Source organism: Pygoscelis adeliae, unplaced genomic scaffold (assembly GCF_000699105.1).
Source record: "Pygoscelis adeliae isolate BGI_AS28 unplaced genomic scaffold, ASM69910v1 Scaffold113, whole genome shotgun sequence".
Classification (NCBI taxonomy): domain Eukaryota; kingdom Metazoa; phylum Chordata; class Aves; order Sphenisciformes; family Spheniscidae; genus Pygoscelis; species Pygoscelis adeliae.
This window is the reverse complement of record NW_008825108.1, coordinates 7,212,819-7,232,266: the sequence shown is the minus strand read 5'-3', so window position 1 is coordinate 7,232,266 and position 19,448 is coordinate 7,212,819. Positions and strand designations below refer to the sequence as shown.

At 40.8% G+C, this 19,448-nt stretch overlaps 1 protein-coding gene across 2 annotated transcripts; it reads left to right on the top strand.

Annotated features, from left to right (window-relative positions):
• The first annotated feature begins 86 nt into the window (after positions 1 to 86).
• Positions 87 to 18,626, top strand: MDM2 (MDM2 proto-oncogene, E3 ubiquitin protein ligase). Of its 2 annotated transcripts, none has more exons than XM_009327561.1 (10): positions 87 to 158; positions 2,350 to 2,424; positions 2,799 to 2,932; positions 3,092 to 3,141; positions 4,491 to 4,558; positions 4,717 to 4,810; positions 7,387 to 7,547; positions 8,559 to 8,714; positions 10,356 to 10,433; positions 11,998 to 18,626. In XM_009327561.1, the coding sequence occupies exons 1-10, from the start codon at positions 90 to 92 to the stop codon at positions 12,565 to 12,567; spliced, it is 1,455 nt and encodes a 484-aa protein (XP_009325836.1). In that variant the 5' UTR covers positions 87 to 89; the 3' UTR covers positions 12,568 to 18,626. The 2 variants fall into 2 exon arrangements, with proteins under 2 accessions (XP_009325836.1, XP_009325837.1); XM_009327562.1 differs by having other exon boundaries at positions 90 to 158; positions 7,390 to 7,547.
• The last annotated feature ends 822 nt before the right edge of the window (positions 18,627 to 19,448 follow it).

Here is a 19,448-nt window from a genome sequence, read left to right as displayed (position 1 = left end):
TGCCCCGGGGTGTCCCTGCGCGGGCGGGAGCCCGGGTTCTGCAGCTGCGTTCCACGTTTTGAGGTTGCTCTCCCTTTAATTGCAGGCAAATGTGCAATACCAAGATGTCGTCCCTTACGGATGCCTCTTCTGTCACCACTTCGGAGCAAGAGCTGCTGGTCAGTAGCTCTCTTGGATGCGCGAGTTTTTCATGCTTTTTGCAGTTTTTATCTGCTAATTCAGAAGGGCCACTTTGCTCAGCGAGCGATGGTTAGAGAAAAGCCGGGAAATCCGGTGAGGGTGGTCCCTCTTTGATCCTGTAATTGTGAAGCAAATCTTTCTCATTCGTGGTTGAGAGTTGAGGGCGATGGTTTAGGTCTAGACTGTTTCCTGGAGACCTTTGATGGTCAAGTTGCTTTCTTTTAATAAAAAGGATCTTATGGTCCGATTTGATCATGGTAAGTATTTTGTGGTGGAAATTGTTAACAGTTTGTAACTGAAGAGTTGCGGAAGATCTCCGTTGTGCAAAACACTGTTTGTGAAATAATCTTGTCATTACAACTGAAGGTTTTTGAATTTGGCATTTTCATTTTCGCCTCTATTGGAATCCATAAGCAAGTTGTAATAAGAGTTTTCGTTTCTGTTTATGGCTTTGCATATCCAGGCTTCCCATGGTACAGTGACAGTCCTGCTGTCCTGGCTTTCTATGTAAGTTTTCCTGAGGATGGAAGCCTATGTGTTATACCTGAGATGTGGGTTAAAAACGGCATATGTACAATGACGGTTAAACTGGATTACTTTTTGTGGAAGGGTAAATCTTAAAAGTCTGGACTGATAGCAGAACTTCAAAAAAGCGAAGTAACCGAACAGCAGACTGTTCGAAGTTGATTTTTTTTTCGTTTGTTTCTTCTTTTTTTTTTTTTAAGTCGTCATAATGTGATGCTACCATCTGCAGTCAGATCTGCGTGGCAGAAGAACTTCATACTTGAAGGAGTCGGGGAGAGAGGGCTGGGGAGTAAAAGGATCTGAACCCATGGGTCTAGTGGATTCAGAGATCTGAAAGTGTGCTTTGCCTTCCTATGCTCAGCTGTCATTAGTAGTTTAATAAGTTACTGTTTGCTTCCTTTGTGAAACTGTAATATATGCCGCATGCTCTAAATAATTCAGCACTTAGGAAGGGGTGAACAGACATCTAACGTTGTCCACAAGCTTGTTTATTGTTTTCATTATGTGTGATTCTTGCAACTAATCTCTTGCTAATGCACTGAAATTTAACGTTGGTTTTAGCAGATATTTGAAGTGGTATGTAGGGAATTTCCCGTCCCTTCCCTTAAGCATTTATTCCTTGTCTCATGATATTTTATTCACACTTTCCTATAAAATGTTTCTTTTCTATAATATCTTTTCTTATTTGAGGGTATATATTAGGATAGCTAAATATTAGCCTGTTCTTAGAATAATTATGCTGTTGTTAAAGTGGCAGTACTAGAATATACTGCACTGGGAACCGTCAGTGGCTCTGCAGGCATTTTCTTGGCAGTTGTGGCAGCCTCTGCAGCTTGTTCTCGTCTCCTGCACTGGTACTGGCAGAGCTGTTTGTGGAACAGTGCAGTGAATGCGATCAGGACACTGGGCTGGCCAGAAGGGGAAAAAAAAAAAGAGGGGGGGGAAGTGATTTATTTATTTATTTATCTATCTTTTCCCTCCTCTGCCTCAAAAATTGTCATAGACTGGCTTGCGCAGATGCAACTCTGCTGGCACAGTGGGTGGGCGGGAGGCCATTGCAGAGATAGGAGTGATTGAAATATGATGGAAAGGACAGGGTGTGCTTCTGCCAGCTAAGAAAAGTCTTCAGAGGTAAAGCAGCCCAGCTGGCAAATGCAAAACCGCAGCCCCAGAAACTGTCACAGGAAGAGACTAGGAAAGAGGCCGACCAGTAGTGTTTTGCTTTGTGACTTGCACTCTAGACTTGACAGTTAGTCACAAAGGTCCGTTTGCCTCCCTCCCTCCCTCCCCTTTGGGAGCCACTGTAATGACTGAAGGAGTGAAGCTGAATTCCCCAGGACCCTGCCCCGTACTTGGAACGACCAAATGAATCCTGTAGCTCAAGTCGAGGAATCTGTATGTACCAATGAAAGACTGGGGTTTGAGCTAAGGTGTACAATGTACGAGAAGTTCAGTATGATTTGGTTTGTGTTATTTTCTTTTAAGTTTAGCTTTGCAAAGTAGAGAACTTGGATGTGGATAGGTTTTAATGTAGTTGTGTGTTTTGTGTATTAGGTTAATACGGAAGGAGGAAGCCAACCTGTGTAAATAGTGTTTTGTTTGGTGAATAATTGGTGCATACCGTTTTTCTTCTTCCCCACACAGGTTAAACCAAAGCCACTATTGCTGAAGTTGTTGAAGTTAGCTGGTGCAGAAAAGGACACTTTTACTATGAAGGAGGTGAGAACTTCTAATCACTAAAGGTAGATTACAGTGAATACAGATAGATTGTTCTTTTGTTTCGGGTGAATGAGGAGCAGTGTAGTTCACAGCTTATCTAGAAGATATTGGGACAAGGTATTGTTTTTATTCTCCTGCTGACTTGTTAGGTGGAGTTTAGCAAGTTTCTCAAAATCTGAACAAAAGTATCTGGTGGTCAGTAGAATAGCAGAGTACTTGGGGAATGATAGATCAAAATCTGCAGCTCAGAGGGAGTTTTAGGCAATCAAAGTCAGAAGAGCAAATCTCAATGAATTTAATGTGTTTTCTCTTACACTTAAACTTAACAACAGAACCTGGGTATTTAATGTCTGTGTATGTCATTTATTTTACAGGTAATATTCTATCTTGGACAATATATTATGTCTAAACAATTATATGATGAAAAACAGCAACATATTGTACACTGTGCAAATGATCTCCTGGGGGATTTATTTGGAGTAACAAGCTTTTCAGTAAAAGAACACAGGTAAAATCGGATTTTTTTCTGAGAGTCTGGTTGTGAAATAACGGAGAACATAATGCGTATGGCCTTTTTTAACTCTTTGCATCTTCAAAGATGGTAAGCTCTCTTTTATAATTACATGTAGCTAACTTGCAACATCTCTTTTCTTTATCCCCATTTAAGGAGACTATATTCAATGATTTCCAGAAATCTGATAGCAATCAATCAACAAGGTAAGCTAGTTTGGGAGGACCTTCTGTTTTGGGAAATAGTAGCAGGGAAAATATAACTTTAATGCATCTTGCATGTAGCAATCAGATAACATCGATCTCTCCATAATTAGCTATTTGGCTTTGCACACTACTGTCCAGAGCCATCACAAATAGTGAATCAAAGCAAACGCTGTTTCTTCTGGGTGAGAAAAAAGAATAAAAATCTGAACAGCATTTGGGTAGTTTTGTCTGACTAGAACCAGAACAAGCACAATCAGAGCTGAACACAAAGAGGACTAAATTGAAAAATTAGTTGTTTGTTTGTATTTCTTACAGATAAAGCCCTCAACAACGTAAAAAGTTTAATATCAAAAATTAGCTTCTTGAACTTGTGCCAGCAGTGAAGTCAGGGCAAATGCTTTTTATTCTTTCTGTTAGTGTTCTGTTTTAATTTTCAAAACTGAATGTGGAGTACATTTAGAACTGGTCGCCCTCAGCTATACTGAGTCATCTTTTAAAAGGTCTGTATACTTAAAAAAAAGTAGCTTTGTGGTAACTTTGTGGCTAGCCACTCCATAAATGGAGAATCGTTACATACAGTCATCTTTCCTGCAGTATAAAAATGCTCAATATAGCTGTAATTTTTGGCTAATGCAAGGAGTGAACCAGAAGTTAAACAATGGAAGCCATTTTGTAAATTGGCTTCTAAATCCATATTAGGACACCCTTTGTTTCTGATTCTTCCTGAAGGCAAGTGTTCAGCTGCTGAGGATGGGAAACATGCTCTCTTTATTAACCCTTATTGTTACGCTTGCAAACTTAAATTATCTCTCAAATTCTTTCTGGAAAGATAATTTATTAATTCAGGATCAGTCTGGTAGTAAGCATATCTAACTAACAACAGTTAATTTTTCTTCTATTTAATGAACTTAATTTTTCTTCTATTTAATATCTTTTTAATTCAGTGCTTCCGTAAGATGATAGCTAGTAAAATATACTTTGGAGAGGAAGAAGTGTAAAATATTTTCTGCCTGTATTCTTTCATATCTGCAGAATCCCAGCTAATGCACAGCCTTCATTTGAAGGCATTTATAATATTCTGAGCTGCTTTGCAGTCGAGATTTCTTCTTCCTCCCCGCTTTCCCACTTCAGTAACGTTACAGGGAAAGTGCTGCACACATCTGAAAAGCAAAGGAACGGGTTTTTTCCGTTGTTGCAAAACGTCTGGATTGTAAGTTCTGTTTAGAATTTACTTTGTAAATGCAGTGTGCAGTTAACTTCTCTCTTGCTTTTACTCTAATGTTTTTGAGCCTGAAATTGAATTTTTCTGCTGTGCTGTATTATGGTGGTGTGGTTTGGTTTGGTTTCAGACTCTATGCTTGCTGACACACCTGAGGATGATGCCAGATTTCAGCTTGAAGAAGAACATGTTCTAAAGGTGATTTCTTTTTTTTTTTTCTTTAAATACATGTTCTGAGATGTAAGTAAATTCTATTTAGTTTTGCGTGATGATGTCAAGGTTTAGATGCAGTTAGTTGATTCTAGCCTTTTACCTCATATTTGTGCTCAGGCTTACTCAGTATTTCTGTTAACCAGGAATCTATGCAAGAGTTAGAAGAGAAGCAGACTTCATCAAATGTGACTTCCCGACCAACTACATCTTCTAGGAGGAGAACGCACAGTGAATCTGGTATGTGCAGATTTATGATGCAGAGCTTTCAGTAGCATGGCCACTTAGGGAAAAAAAGTACGTTCTGTTGCCTTACTGAGTTTGAAACGTGCTGCGAAATACTATGCATGTTTCTCCGCTTATCTAAAACAAAATGTTCAGTCTGGAAGAAATACGCAATTCCTTGCATTGCCCCAGTATCATGTTACAGTTCAGATCTCTAGAACTGTTAGCAAGATGATGGAATGACTTGTTCCACAGATCTGTTAAACTTGTTCACATCAGCAGGACTTAATCAGTTGTGTTGTCTTCATGATGAGAACACTTTTGTTTGTAATAGGCTGATGTAGTCAAATTCATTTCAGTTCCCTCTGTAGACAGCCACAAAATTTTACATTTTGTTTGCTCTCCAAAAGCAATTTTCATTGGATTTCAGTTGGTGGCAAAGACATCAAAGGTCTGGTAGTAACATGGGATGATTTTGGATATATTTAGGTACCTGACCATTCCTTAAGCACTTTTTTTTAAAGTTTGGTGACTTAAGCATCGTATTTGTCTCCTCTTTCTCTTTACTGTGGTTATTCAGTAATCACTGGCAAATACATTTTCAAAATGTGGAATGTTTCCTCCAGTAATCAGCAAATAACAAGCTGGTCAGCATAAACCTGAGTAACTTTAAATTTCTCAATGGAAGTGTTCTCTACAGTTCTACTTAAATACTATTCTGTGGAATTTCTTACATTGGTTTGTTCCATCACTTACTTCTGTTACCTCATGACTTGATGGTTGTAATTACCTGGGCAGTGATAACCTTCTGTCGCTGCACAGAACTTTCTTTTCTTCAGTTGCTCGGGAACATTTTTCAGTTCCTCGGCTTCTGCCTAGTGTCTTTTTTGTGTTCATCATAGGCCACTGTTATGTTAGTCAGTCCAGAAACTGTGCTGCGTTGCTGAGCGGTTTGCACTAAATTAAAAGAACATTTTAATGTTGTAACAAAAACTGGTGAAAGGATGGAAAGTCTCGGTTAAACATCACAACCTGTAATATTTAGGCATGACCCAGAGCACATAAGGTCCTGTGTTGTGCTTACTTATTGTAGGTTTGATTATTAACTCTTGTCTTTGCATCCATTTATTAGTTTGTTACAACCTTAAAAGTTCTTTTAATATAGTGTTTTTATATACACTTTTTTTCTAATTTATAGGAAATCTTCCTTTTAAACCACTATTCTTGTTAAATTGGGATGGTAGCGGCTCCTTTGGAGCCGCTTATATAGTGTATAGAAACCTTGTGGTGATACAGTATCAGTACAGCATGGAGCCATGACAACTAAATGAGGACAACGATGGACAGGAGCAACCCTTGGGCCTGGGGGCACCAAATTTGGTGGGGCTCTCAGGGCGAAAAAAGAAAAGAGAGGGGCTGAGCCAAGAAGCACCAAGGGAAAGTAAGAGAAGTCTCAAAGTATGTACAAGTGTTTTGTTCTCTTTTCTTTTACAATGAAAGATTCAAGACTTGAAGACTCGTGGATTGTCAGGGTGTGTTTTGCAAGGCAAGGGAGAAGCTGGGCAATAGAGGGTGGGTGCAAAAGGCACCTGTAGGGAGGCAGCAGGCTCTTGCTGAGGTCTGTTGAACCAAGTTGTCAGGCCTCTTGGGGAGTTTTCACTCCGCTGCACTTACATACTGACTTTGCAATGCCTTTTTAAATAAAATTGTTTCTTACCAAACACTCTAAAAGTCAGTGGAGCTGAATTTTGACTTACCTACCCCTCAAATGCTGTCCCCCTACTCCTTATGCTGCTGTAGGTCATTGTTTCAAAACGTGATATATCTAAAAAGCATTGTCTTTTTGCCTTCAAACCAAGCATATTTAATAAGCACAGCTTAAAGCAATGCTTTCAGAGTTCAATTTTTACATAGTAGCCTTGAAGATTTTCTTGCTAGTGTGTGGTGAAAGTCATAATGGTTTGTTATAAAAAACCTGTTGAGTAAATACAATTATATATAGCGCAAATGTTAACTGATACATTTGTTGAGGTATCTGAAACTTGAACCTGAACTTATCTTGCCTAGCATGAGGTCCTTTGTATGCATGTGACATGGGAGCTAGTTGCTGTGTCTCCCTGCAAATTCTGGGATGGGCTCAGAAGCCCTCTGAAAGTGCCTTTCTGTCTACTGACTGTAGAGGGAGCTAGGACAATTAAGATCCTAACTGTATTCCTTAAAATTAGAAGGGGTTTAATGTGTCGTGTGTGAAGTGGAGTAAGAATGCTTCCAAATTCGCAACTATTTTATTTCCTGCATGTGGAGACTGCCATTTACAAGCTGTACTGATGGGACAAGTGGGGAAAGCCAAACCCTGAAATACTGGTGTCAGGAATGTTTCACACTTCTCATGTTTCTCAATGTTACTGTGTCTTTTTTTTAAATAAGTTTTTGGTGCCTTTACTTTTTTCCCCATAAAATAATACTGAATGACTTTATTTTTCTTAAATTCCTATATAAGTAAATTATATTTTAAGCTTCTGTTAAGAATGTTCAAAACTGCACATTGCATGGATGTTTTTGGAGTAATTAAAATTCTTGAATGTGCCCAGAAGAAAACGCTTCAGATGATCTGCACAGTGACAGAAGAAAACGACACAAGTCGGACAGCATTTCGTTGACATTTGATGAAAGCCTCTCATGGTGTGTAGTCAGTGGTCTGTGCCGTGAAAGAAGCAATAGCAGTGATTCAACAGATTCTCTCTCCATTCCTGTAAGTCAAAATACATATTTTTGTGGTACAAATTTTGCAGATACCACAAGTACAAATATGCATCTTAAAACGCCATGTTCTTAATTAAAAGCAGCAGTGCCTTCAGTGGTGTCTGAGGAGAGAAAGGAGGCTGAAAGAAAAGCTGGTGTGTGGGTGGAGTGGGGTCTTTCATAGATCTGCTGACAAAGCCGAAGTGAAATCGTTAAAAATACTAACTCTGAATATTCTTTAAAAAAAAAGACTCTTGCTGCTTGGCGCAGTGTTGAAAAAATGTGAGATATATTTTGTGTTTTAAAATAAGTGTTTCTTAGAATGCTAAGAGAAGAAAAGCAGTCACAGGTGTTCCATAATTCAGAATAGTTGGTGCTTCTGGGCATCTGGTACTTCCGGTACAGCTTTGGTAACTGTACATAGTAGTGCCCTGATGATGTGCTGTATTAATTTTTCCAAGCCTTTACTGTTTTTTTTTTTGTTGTTGTTTTCAGGAAACACTTGAGGCAAATTATCTGTGGTTAGGTTAAGTCATGAAGAGCTAAACTAACAGTATTCCTAGTCACATACTGTATTCTGAATTGACAGAACTAATACTGTATCTTCACTCTTGCTATTTTATAATTGTTTAGCCACTGTCTCAAATGAAGGTTAACAGAGTTGATGAGAGTAGAGAATTTAATGACATGCCGCCAAAAGACAGCATCTTCTTGCATCTGTTCTTTCACTTCTTAGAAGAGCCTTTATGAAATAGTAGTAGCAGTCTTCAAGCCGGCTGTAGGTTGACTGCAGCCTCTATTACAGAGCTGACCAAAGGCTTTCACATCTGGCTTTATTTTGACCTACCTATGATTCGTTTGTCTCATAGAAGATGTTCTATCTAACAGCAGGTGGTGTCATTTCTTCCATAGCTAATTAAACTGAGTAGTTCGGTTTTATCTTACGAGCTATCTTAACAGTAATGGTTATGGATATGGACTAGTGAGGCTGAATGTGTACTTTCTTTCTCTTTTTTTTCAGGATCTTGATGCCAGTTCATTAAGCGAAAACTCTGATTGGTTTGACCACAGTTCCGTTTCAGACCAGTTCAGTGTAGAGTTTGAAGTCGAGTCTATTTATTCAGAAGATTATAGCCATAATGAAGAAGGACAGGAGCTCACAGATGAAGATGATGAGGTACATATTTGTTTTGTTTGGGATTTTTTTGACTTGGAGGGGTGAGAGGGGGAAGGAAACTTACAGGAATACTTCATGTTGAGATTCCAACAAGAAGAAGTAACTCTTCAGGTTTATTTCAGGACCGTGTGTGCTATGTCACAAACTGCACCCAGTCGTTCATTAAATCAAATTACATGCCTGTGCAGTTGGGTCGCCATTATACACCCACCAGGCAGTAACCAGGATGGTGCTAAGGCTTTCCATAGGCTCTGAAACAGTCTCTTGACAGTCTGGAAGAGTCTGTTTGACTTCAGTCACTAGCTGTTGGAGTCGATGGCAGCATGTGTACTTGAGTCTATTCCTGCATGTTTAATTATAGAAGTATGTGTTGAGCTTTGACAACACTTTCAATAATGAAAACTTTCCTAGTAACTCTCAAAGGGATATTTCTGAATCATTTGCCTCCATGAATATAAATTTCATAGAGATGCTGAAACAATTTTAGACATTTTCATTAGGAGGCAAGAAGACAGTAAAATTGTCATTACCATCATTTCAAGAGATCTAGATATCTGGAATGTCAGGACTGAAGTGGGAAATTATTTTTTTTTCTGGGTTAGTTTTCTGTTACTTCAAAGAGGTGAATCAGCTCATGGCAGGATTAGTTAAGTACCAGAGGCAGAATTTGCCAGAGACATACATGATTGTGGTACTTGAAGGGCTGAATGGAACTGACTGTACTGATGTACACCGGCTTACAGTGCTGTGGAGCTGCACCCTGAGACAAGACAGTGATTTGGAGGAAGAAAGGCTTGAGGTGTGTCTGTGCCCCCAGCAGCAGTGTTGAGAATTGCAGAATGATTGGGGTTGGAAGGGGCCTCTGGAGGTCATCTTATCCAACCCCCCTGGCTCGAGCAGAGCTGATTGCCCAGGGCCATGTCCAGGCAACTTCTGAATATCTCCAAGGATGGAGGCTCCACAGCTGCTCAGAACTGAGCACTGTGCCAGTGCTTGGTCACCCTCACAAGTAAAAAAAGTGTCTCCTGATGTTCAGACAGAACCTCCTGTGTTTTAATTTGTGCCAGTTGCTTCTGGTCCTGTCACTGGGCACCACTGAAAAGAGCCTGGCTCCGTCTGCTTTACACCCTCCCTTCAGGTATTTATATACATTGATAAGATCCCCCCTGAGCCTTCTCTTCCGCAGGCTGAACGGTCCCAGCTCTCTCAGCCTTTCCTCATGTGAGAGCTCCTCCAATCCCTTAATCATCTTAATGGCCCTTTGCTGGACTCTCTCCAGTAGCTCCATATCTCTTGTACTGGGGAGCGCAGGACTGGACACAGTGCTCCAGGTGTGGCCTCACCAGTGCTGAGCAGAGGGGAAGGATCACCTCTATTCTAGAAAGTGGTACCTTCTACCTGTCTAGTCTACATTTTTCTTCAAACTGTGTGTTACAAGTGTGAACAGAATTCTTTTCCCCTAAACCAGTCATCAGATTTTGTGGAGTTATTTGCTAACATAAATTAACTTATGTGCACTATTTATTACATTTCATTAAAAGTCTATCAGAAAATCTATCAGATTAAAAATCTACCAGATTTTTACTTGGATGCCAAAAAACAGTTACATCAGTACTTTTTTTTATTATTTATTTAAACCAGGTATATCAGCTGACTATTTACCAGGATGAAGATAGTGATGCTGATTCATTTGATGAAGATCCAGAGATTTCTCTAGCTGTGAGTAAAAACTTGACTGGCAAAGCATCATAAGTTGGGTGAATTGACAGAGTAGATCAAGGAGTATAGGTGAATTCTATTGTTACCAGTTACTTTTTTTTTTTTAGATTAAATCGACTTTTTTTTGTATGCTTGAAGATTCCAAGGCAATATTTTAACTACTGAACATGTGACTATTAAGGAACCTTGCTATTTAAAAAAAAAGAAAAAATCAGTAAACTTCCTAATCCATTAAAAAAAAATACTAACTTACGGTTTCACTGACTTAATGGAAGGAAATTATTTGGAGCCTAAATATCTGACTTTTTGCACAAAATGGAAAAAAAAAACAAAACCCAAACCAAAAAACTTAGATTTTTTTTAAATATACATGACTTCCTATAAATCGTAATACCTGGTTTTATTGTCCAACCTGAATGAAGGAATCTGTAGCATACGGATGTGAAGGCAAACCTGTTTTCAGAACAGTAGTGTAAAATTAATACATTTGGAGGCTCTTTCTAAATTCTGTGAGACCATTCTTGAAGTGTGGGAAGAAATTTGGGGGTTTGAGGCAAAGTATGTAGACATAGATGAAAAAAGCACACACTAGAACTAAAAAGCAGTGCATCTTTTTATTTATACTTGCTTTTCACAGTCGAAGCTTGAACAAAGCTGTTGTCCAAAGCTGTCTGAAATGTTCCAGTCCCTTGATGGTCTGTAGGACTGAGGGACTTTACTGTGTGTAAAACATAGGGCTAGCCACCATCTAAAAACATAGCACTGCTTATGTATGGAAAAACATGTCTGAATGTTACTTTTAGGAATTAAAATTGGTCTCTGAAGCTTTTGATGTCACTGATGTTATTTAGGACTCAAACCAAAAAGTGCTTCGAACCTTCTAAATAAGTTTTGGTTTGTTTTCTGTTCTCATTCCCCCTACGGCATAGATTATTTCGAAGAAGGGTCTTTCTCCTTAGAAATGAAGCATGTTTTTAATGAGATAGTGGCATATTTTCAGTGTAGCATATTGAGTAACCTCAGACAGTGATGCAGCCTTCCCCCCCCCGCCCCCCCAAATGGCCGATGTTTTCTGTTTTCTAATACTACTGTGTCAGAGTGCCCTCACCCGGCCGTTTTGCACACCAACAGCTTAGCATCCCACAGGTTAAATGTCCCTTTAATCTTGAATAGTTTCCATTTCGGAAGTCCATTGTTGAAAATACCGGGAATGATGACCATTTTATCAGAACGAAGTTTTTCATGAGGTTCTCTGAAGACTTTTGTGGTCTGGTTTCTTCAATTCTGCCAAAGAAATAAATAAGTCTTTATTGTTCTACCTCTATTTTTATTTCACAAATCTACTGCAAGAAGAGGGAAAGTCAGAGTCTTTTAAAAATCAGACTATTTTAATTCAGAATCATAAAATGGGACCAAACACTGAATGGAATTTTTAACTTGTATACAAGTTGATAGCTCAAGATAACTGATACTTTGGCAGTAATAAATTGTTTATAATCTCTGAATACTTGGGTTGTAAGCATTCCAAGTAGCTTAAGCTGTTCCAACCTTTAATTCACTGAAGGATTATTGGAAGTGTCCCGAATGTAGCGAAATGAATCCTCCGCTGCCACGACATTGCCACAGATGCTGGGCCCTTCGTGAGGACTGGCTTCCAGATGAAAAGAGCGATAAATTGGTAAAGAGCAAATTAGAAAGTTCCTTCCCCCTGGAGTCTGAAGAAGGTTTTGATGTTCCTGATTGCAAGAAAGTGAAAATTACAGAAGATAAAGAACCAGCTGTAGAGGAGAATGAGGATAAAGCAGTACAAATTTCCGAGTCTCAGGAAAGTGAAGATTATTCTCAGCCATCGACGTCGAGCAGCATGTTTTGTAGCAGTCAGGAGGACTATAAGGAACCCGAGAAGAGAGAAATGCCAGACAAAGAGGAAAGCATGGAATCCAGTCTGCCTGTTACCAGCATAGAGCCCTGTGTCATATGTCAGAGCAGACCTAAAAATGGCTGCATAGTACATGGCAAAACGGGACACCTCATGTCATGTTTTACGTGCGCAAGGAAGCTTAAGAAGAGGAACAAACCCTGTCCGGTGTGCAGACAGCCCATACAAATGATTGTACTAACTTACTTCGGTTAGATGGACGTTGGCTGGCGAGCAGCAAAAGGAGCTTCATAAACTGGTTGAGAGAGTAAGAAACTATTTTTGTATGCGTATTGGAAAATAATATTTTGGGTCTTTTCACATTTGGTATGAAAAGTAATTGCTGAAATAAATGTGCTGGAGTTGTTAGGGGGTTAGCCTAATATTTGTAAGTCAGCTTGAAGACTTTAAATCCCTCTCAACAAAAATGACCAATTCCTGTAAACTACCTGCCTTTCTGAGTGCTTTATGTTCCATACAAGTTAGTGACATTTGTTTTACTGGATTCAATGCACACTTTAAAAACCCAAATTCAATGATTATGAGAGGAGAGACATGTTGAAGAGTTCGTTTATGTGAGTTTCTCCTCTCAAGATACTGGAATCTGGAGAATCTTGTATCTGTTGCCTGGTGAAGACACCAGGCTCAATTGGAACCCTCTGAATAAGTCAATAAAATAGAATTTTGTCTCTCTCATTCCCAAAACTTAAATTCCTCCAAGTAACCAAATTACGGGGGAGATCTTACGATAGAAAAACACTTAAGGTTTTGGAAATAGAAAAGGGTATTGCGTGTCTTTCACAGTGTGCATTGTAAACTTCAGGGCTGTGTGTGTCCTGAGAAGTCATTGGTCCAAGTTCAGTCTTACAGTTATCTCTTAAACGTCCTGAGAAACGGGCTTTTAAAATGCTTTGTGGGTTTGGAGGTCTGTACTATCCTTATTATTATTTTAGCAGCGTGAGAAAAGACTTGGAACAGGCAAGACAAATGAAGGAGGTGCTGTGTAATGTCAGGTAGGGTAATAATAGGGGACAACCTTACTCCTTTTTCTGCACTTGTTTTTGGCTTCAGCAGTATAGCATGCAGCTTCATCACTACATTCGCTTGAATAAAAATAGTGAGGAAAAAAAAGTCCACCTCCATCTGCAGAAACAAGTAAGTTGTGTAGTTCTAGTTCACATAGACATTCTTTAAATTCAGTAGTCTTTCCAACTTAACGCTGTTTTTCATCTGTATCACAAGAATTCTGAAAATGTGTTGCAAGGTGTTTGGCCAACTGAAAATTGGTCGCATTGGACCTGTCCTCGACTGCTTTTAACTCTCGTCTCCTCACTGTACTAGTCAGAAACTTTGTGACACTTACCAGGTTCCTTATTAAGGAGTCTACTGACTCAGTTCCGTGGTGCGTTCAGAGTAGTATAAAAATACCTTAGCTTACAAAAATACTCTCACATGTATCTTCAGGGTGTAGTTAGATGACTCATCTGAGCTGTTTTTCAGATGGAGAGTTTCTGTACCAGTGTGTTGTATTTATTCCTTTGGGAAACTAGATTACAAGAGGAATTGTATGGTTTCAGCGCCTTTTAATTTTACAGATAGCTGCTGATCATCTGCCCGACAGAGAATGGCAAATACGTAGTTTCAGCGTCAGGGGAGTGCCAAGAACGGAGACCTAGCCTAAATGCAGGAATTGTGCTGTGTTGCCGTCCTGCAGGCTGAGGTCAAACAGCTTGCTTACCACCACCAGTGCAAAACTGTTGATGCCTGTGCGCTGGCACAGAGACTTTTACCGCTATAATTGCCTTCATGTCGGAGCTGAAGTAGTTACTCTAGTGTAAAGTGTCTGTAAACTGGGGCTGCAAATGCCTTGGAATACAAGGAAGCGCCTAGGAAAAGGACATAAAGCTGTACAGGAGAGACTCGGTAAACCTTTGGTTGTTACTTGCCTGCAAGGAACTGCCTTCCTAGGTAAAGACTGAATTACCGGGATCAGTCACGATTTGTTTGTACGCTTGAGCTCATTTTTGAAAAATGCTACTAAAAGATACCGGTGTCTCTGAAGTTTTACTGTGATTAATTTTAACTGAACAAAATGTAACCCCCAGCTGTATATGTTTCTTCAAATTCTTACAGGCGAGTTTCTTGCCCCTTGCAATTTGTAAAGCCACAGCGGGTAGCTGGAGGTTCTAGAAGTTCTTTGGTCAGCAGTAACCTTTCATGGGTTTCATGGGGTTTGATAATCCTTCAGCCCGAGACAGAGAAGTCCTGTGGGCAGATGCTTAAATTTTTCAAGCAGGGGTGCTTCTAATAGATGGCTACCTGCCTTAATTCACACATCATTCATTTTTGATTTGATGGACTTCAGTGCAGTGAAGGTTGCAGAGGCTCTTCCATTGCACCCGCAGGTCAGAACCCAATAGCGGTCATACCGCGGTCTGGCATCGACAGCTGAGAGAGAATTGCGGACGTGTATATGCAGGAGAAGCATTGATAACCTTGGGGCTGTACTTAAAAAGCTTCGTCCATTACATCGTCTCCTACGTCTTATGCTTTTTCAGTGCGATACCTTCTCTGCGGTCACTGTGATGGCTGTGTAACTGCAGTCCTGGGAGAGCAGCTGTTCTTACCTAGTTCCTACTGGGACAAAGTGTACTGTACTGTCCCACTCCTGGCATTCTCTTTTCACTTCCCTTAAGTGATCTCTGTATTTAAAAAAAAAAAACACAAAAACAAAACAAAACAAAAAAAACACCAAAAAAACTTCAGCTCAAAAAAAAAAAAAAGAAAAAAAGGCACGTATGGTCAGAGTGATGATCCTTGCCGTTCACAACCGCTCGGCTTTGGGATTTTTCTTCAAAACCAATTTCATCTCCTACTAATGCTTTATGCTTTGGCAAAAGATAAAGTGAGAGCATACAGCATGATGAATTTCCCCTTTCATGATCTAAAATTGTATTTCCCTAGCACATCTCCTGTTGTGGAGAATAGCCCTGGAAATACCCTCCACTCCGTACAGTGCTGAGGAAATGGGTAATTTTGATTTCTGCATCTGTGGCCAAGCTACTGTGCCAGAGTGAATCTTTGTTTTGAGTTCTATTTTCTGATAGCAACTTCTAGTGAAACTGTAGGGCTTTTTGTTTGTGGTGATGTTTTCTTTTTTTTTTCCCCCAAGGCATGCCTTATCAATAGGGGAGCGGTGAGCGTGGGTGCCTGTTCCAGCTCCTGTAGCAGACGCTGGCAGGCAAGCGCGCCTGCCTGCGGGGTTTGGGGGCTGCGTACGTGACGTTGTGACCCCAGCCCCAGCCGGGACGGGCGTTCAGTCCGAAAGGCTGAAACCCTTGGGTCTGCCCCTGTGCCGTCGCCCCGACCTGCGCTCGGTACCTGCCGGGTGAGTGGTGACCAGCCCGGTGTTTGTCGCTCTGCTCTTTCTCTCCTGTAAACAGTTTCTGCCCTTGGGTAGCGGCACGGAAGAAATTGACAATTGTCTGTAGTTGATGAGGTCTTTGAGATTCTTATTTAATATCATACAGATTTTAATCTTTAATTTATTGCAGTTTGTAAATATTCTTGTGCTTACAGTTAGTGTTTTGAGCTTTAATTTATTGAATTAGTCTATTGGTACATGGGTAGGTACATAAATACGTATACTTAGTAAATCACAGTCACAGGAAACTTATTTAAGAAATTGTAGCATTAAAATAAAATGGAATACTCGGATGATATTCAGATTAAGAGGGGTGCAGGAAGACTTATGGCTTTGTTCTCTTTTTTCCTTCCCTGAAAACGACGACTGCGTTGAACCTGAACAACATTTCTTAAATAGAGATGGAGGCTGGTGGAGCGTTAGCAGAGTGAGAATGTTTTGATGGTGCTTGTTTTCCTTTGGAATGCTTTTGCATCTCCGAGGACAGCCAAGACGCTAACTGACGGCCTCGTTGTGCTGGTGACATTGGAGGTGATGGTCTGGAAGGTGCGGTGAGGTGATGAGAGGTTTCGAGGTTAATTTGCAACGGATGGTAATTGCTTTTGCCTTTGAACACGTGGCCAAGAAAGCCGAAGGGATGGCCAGATGCTGACAAAATGTGGCAGTACGCGATTTCCAGTAATTGTTTTAGTCTGTTCCTTCGTGCGCTTCAGGTAGGCAACAGCTAAGTACAAACGCTACAAGAACCCGCATTTCTTCTTTTTTATAAAGTACAATAAACCCACTTTCTGATTAAATTAGACTTTTTCGCTGTGTAGCTATTTATTAGTATTGAAATGCAACCCTTGACCCGAGGAGGCGAAATGCAAAGTGAAGTACTCGAGGCAGGTGGCAAAACTGCTTTGTTTCAGTGCCTGACATTTGCTCAAGAAGGCTGGAAGCATTGAACATTAAAATATTTGAGAACCTTTAATATCGCGTCTTAAGATTTATTAGTTACAAAGTCTGCTGCTTTTGTCCTTCAAAAAACTTGCACAGTTGAAACAGAAGTAGCTGGATTGCCGATTGTGCTGAACATCCACGCTGCAAAGAGGACGCTTTTTTGCTGAGCAGCGCCCCTTGAATGTTGGTTGTTAGTGTTACCGGCGAGGACACGGGAAGAAACGCGTGGCACCGGAGGCTGCGGCTGCCGCTTCGGTTAGCAGGCTGGTTTGGAAGGGGTAAAAGGGCTACACAATTTTAACTGATGAAAAGTGTTGTGGCGTGGTACGGTTTTATCGCCGAGTTCTGATTGCTGTGAATTTGCTTAAATGTCGCTGTCTCAGGAATGTCTGTCTGTGCGGGTATGAAGCCACATGCCAGACTTCGGGCAGATCTTTCCCCTTGAAGGCTAATGTGAGGGAAAAACAATTCCTTATTCTTACAGAAAGCGTTGACAGGAGTAGTTGTTTCAGAAAATTGTGTTCTTGCAAAAGCAAGATTAGAAAATATTTAGAAGCATAATGAAACTGAATAAATTGAAAAAATAGGATTAGTATAGGGGTGAAGAACTTTTCTTTCCCGTCTTAATCTAAAGATGCTGTTGTGTCAGGGCGCAACTTTACAAGGAGAGTTTATAATTTTAAAGCAGTTAATTTATTCAGCCAGTTAACCTGCCGCACATACGGTAGGGTGCCAGTTATCTCAGGAAGAAACGACATTGTGTTGTGCAACACTTGGCCTAAAAAGGAACATTTGCTGATGTGGTGCTTCCCGGGGCAGGGAAGAGCTTGGAACACGTGTACGGGCGTCGCGTTCGTACCGGTTCTCAGCTCTGTTGGCCACTCTCGATTATTCACGGTGCCGGCAGGCGGGTGCAGGCTTTGAGCATCTGTAGGGTCACCTGTGTACTTAACAGAGGACGTTACGTGGCGTGCTTGTGCTCTCCGTGCGTTATTGGACCTCCAGCCTCGGGGAGCGGGGCCAGCGCTTCCCTAGAGCATCAGCCCTCCCGGCTGGCAGGCGCGTCTCTCTGCTCCGCGGGGATTACCTGCCCCGCTGACTGAACTTCTCCGGCTCGTCCATTCCTGAGTCAAAGCCTTATTTTCTGGAGTTACTGGTCAGTTAAAGGTTGCGCAAGCAATCTAAAGCAAAAAAACGAAGAAATCCTCTGAAATGTAGCTTAAGGAGTCCTTTAACAACGAATGAGTTGCACTTACCGAACATGGAAAAAAGGGTTGCTTTTAACTGATGTGTGCTTTTTTTTTTATTTAGCACAGATGCACTGAAAGCTTCAGGTGAACGCTTCTATACGTGTGTGTGTATGTGTTTGTGTGTGTATATCTATATATGCTACATGTAAAATTTGTTGGTGAGTGATACTTAGAAAGGTGTTGTCTCCCCTTTTGAGTAGACGTTGCTTTAACTTAACGGCCCGACTTTGTTCTTGTTACTGAGCTAAATTAACGGCCGCCAACATGACTATTACATAAGCCGTAAAATACCAAACAGCTTGTCCAAAAGCAGTCTTGCTTTGTCGTCTGACTACGCGTCACTGGAATGACTATTAAGCAGACGGGTTTATAGTGAACTTAAATAACTAGGCGATCTTGCCGCTACTCCTAGATGAGCACGCTTTCAAGAACTTGTCACGCTGCGTACCGTCTAGATAACCAGTGCATGTGTTGCCACAGCAGGTAACCGTTAAAATACAAGTACCCCCTCGAGTTGCACAGAGTATATAGCTCCATTTATGACAAGAATTTTCACGTGTATTGTGTCTGCCTCTTGGTTTCCAGTTTTTCCTTTGCTGAGGAAACTAAATACTATGTTCTGTCTAAAAAGCCTTAAATAAAGATTTGTTTATATACTCCTTGGTGTGCTCTCTTTTCACGTCAATGACTTGATTTTTAGAAGTTCTGCTACTTGGTTTTCATACAGATTTTTAGTTCTGTGCACCGGTGTGTGCAGGCTCCTTCTGCCCTCACTGGGGGGCCGCTGCCTCCTCACAGATTTCATACTTTTGGGGGATTTTAAACTCAAGGGGGCTCTAGTTCCTCTTGCTGTAAGTGACAGAATCAGAACCGAGTATCAGTGGAAGGATTAGTGGATGATTATTTACTCCTCTGACTGGTAAACAATCCACAGCAGTTCAGAGGGGGAGAAAAGTTAGAAAATCCAAACGGACACAATGAAAACACTCAAAAAACAGTATCTTGCACACAGAGCCCTCATTCCACCTCGGCATTGCTGTTTCAATTTCTAAAGTGTATTTACAACTTTGTAGGCTGCACAGAATCCGGCCAACGGGCAGATGAGGGGCTGGGGGTAGGGCTTGGCGTGAGGGGCAGGAGCGCCTTTTCAGTGGAGGCAGTGTGTTTAAAAAGGCATCAAAAGACTAACTGCGTTCCTGCAATTTTATTTACTGCGCACAGGAAAAGATTGATGTTTCCAAAGATAATCTCTTCTGGTTACTTTTGAAATCGGTTAAGAAAATTACTGGCAGATAAGGTTTTAAAATGAAGACGGGAGATGGTACTAACTGGCCTTTCTTGATAAATTTTGTGTTTATTGGACCATTTCAGAGGGCCCTGAGAACGCCTTGCCAAATTCGTCTTGGCCGGGCGAAAGGACTCTGCTCGTGCCGCACAGGAGACAGCCCAGCCAGGGGCACACGGGCAGCTCGGCCGTCACC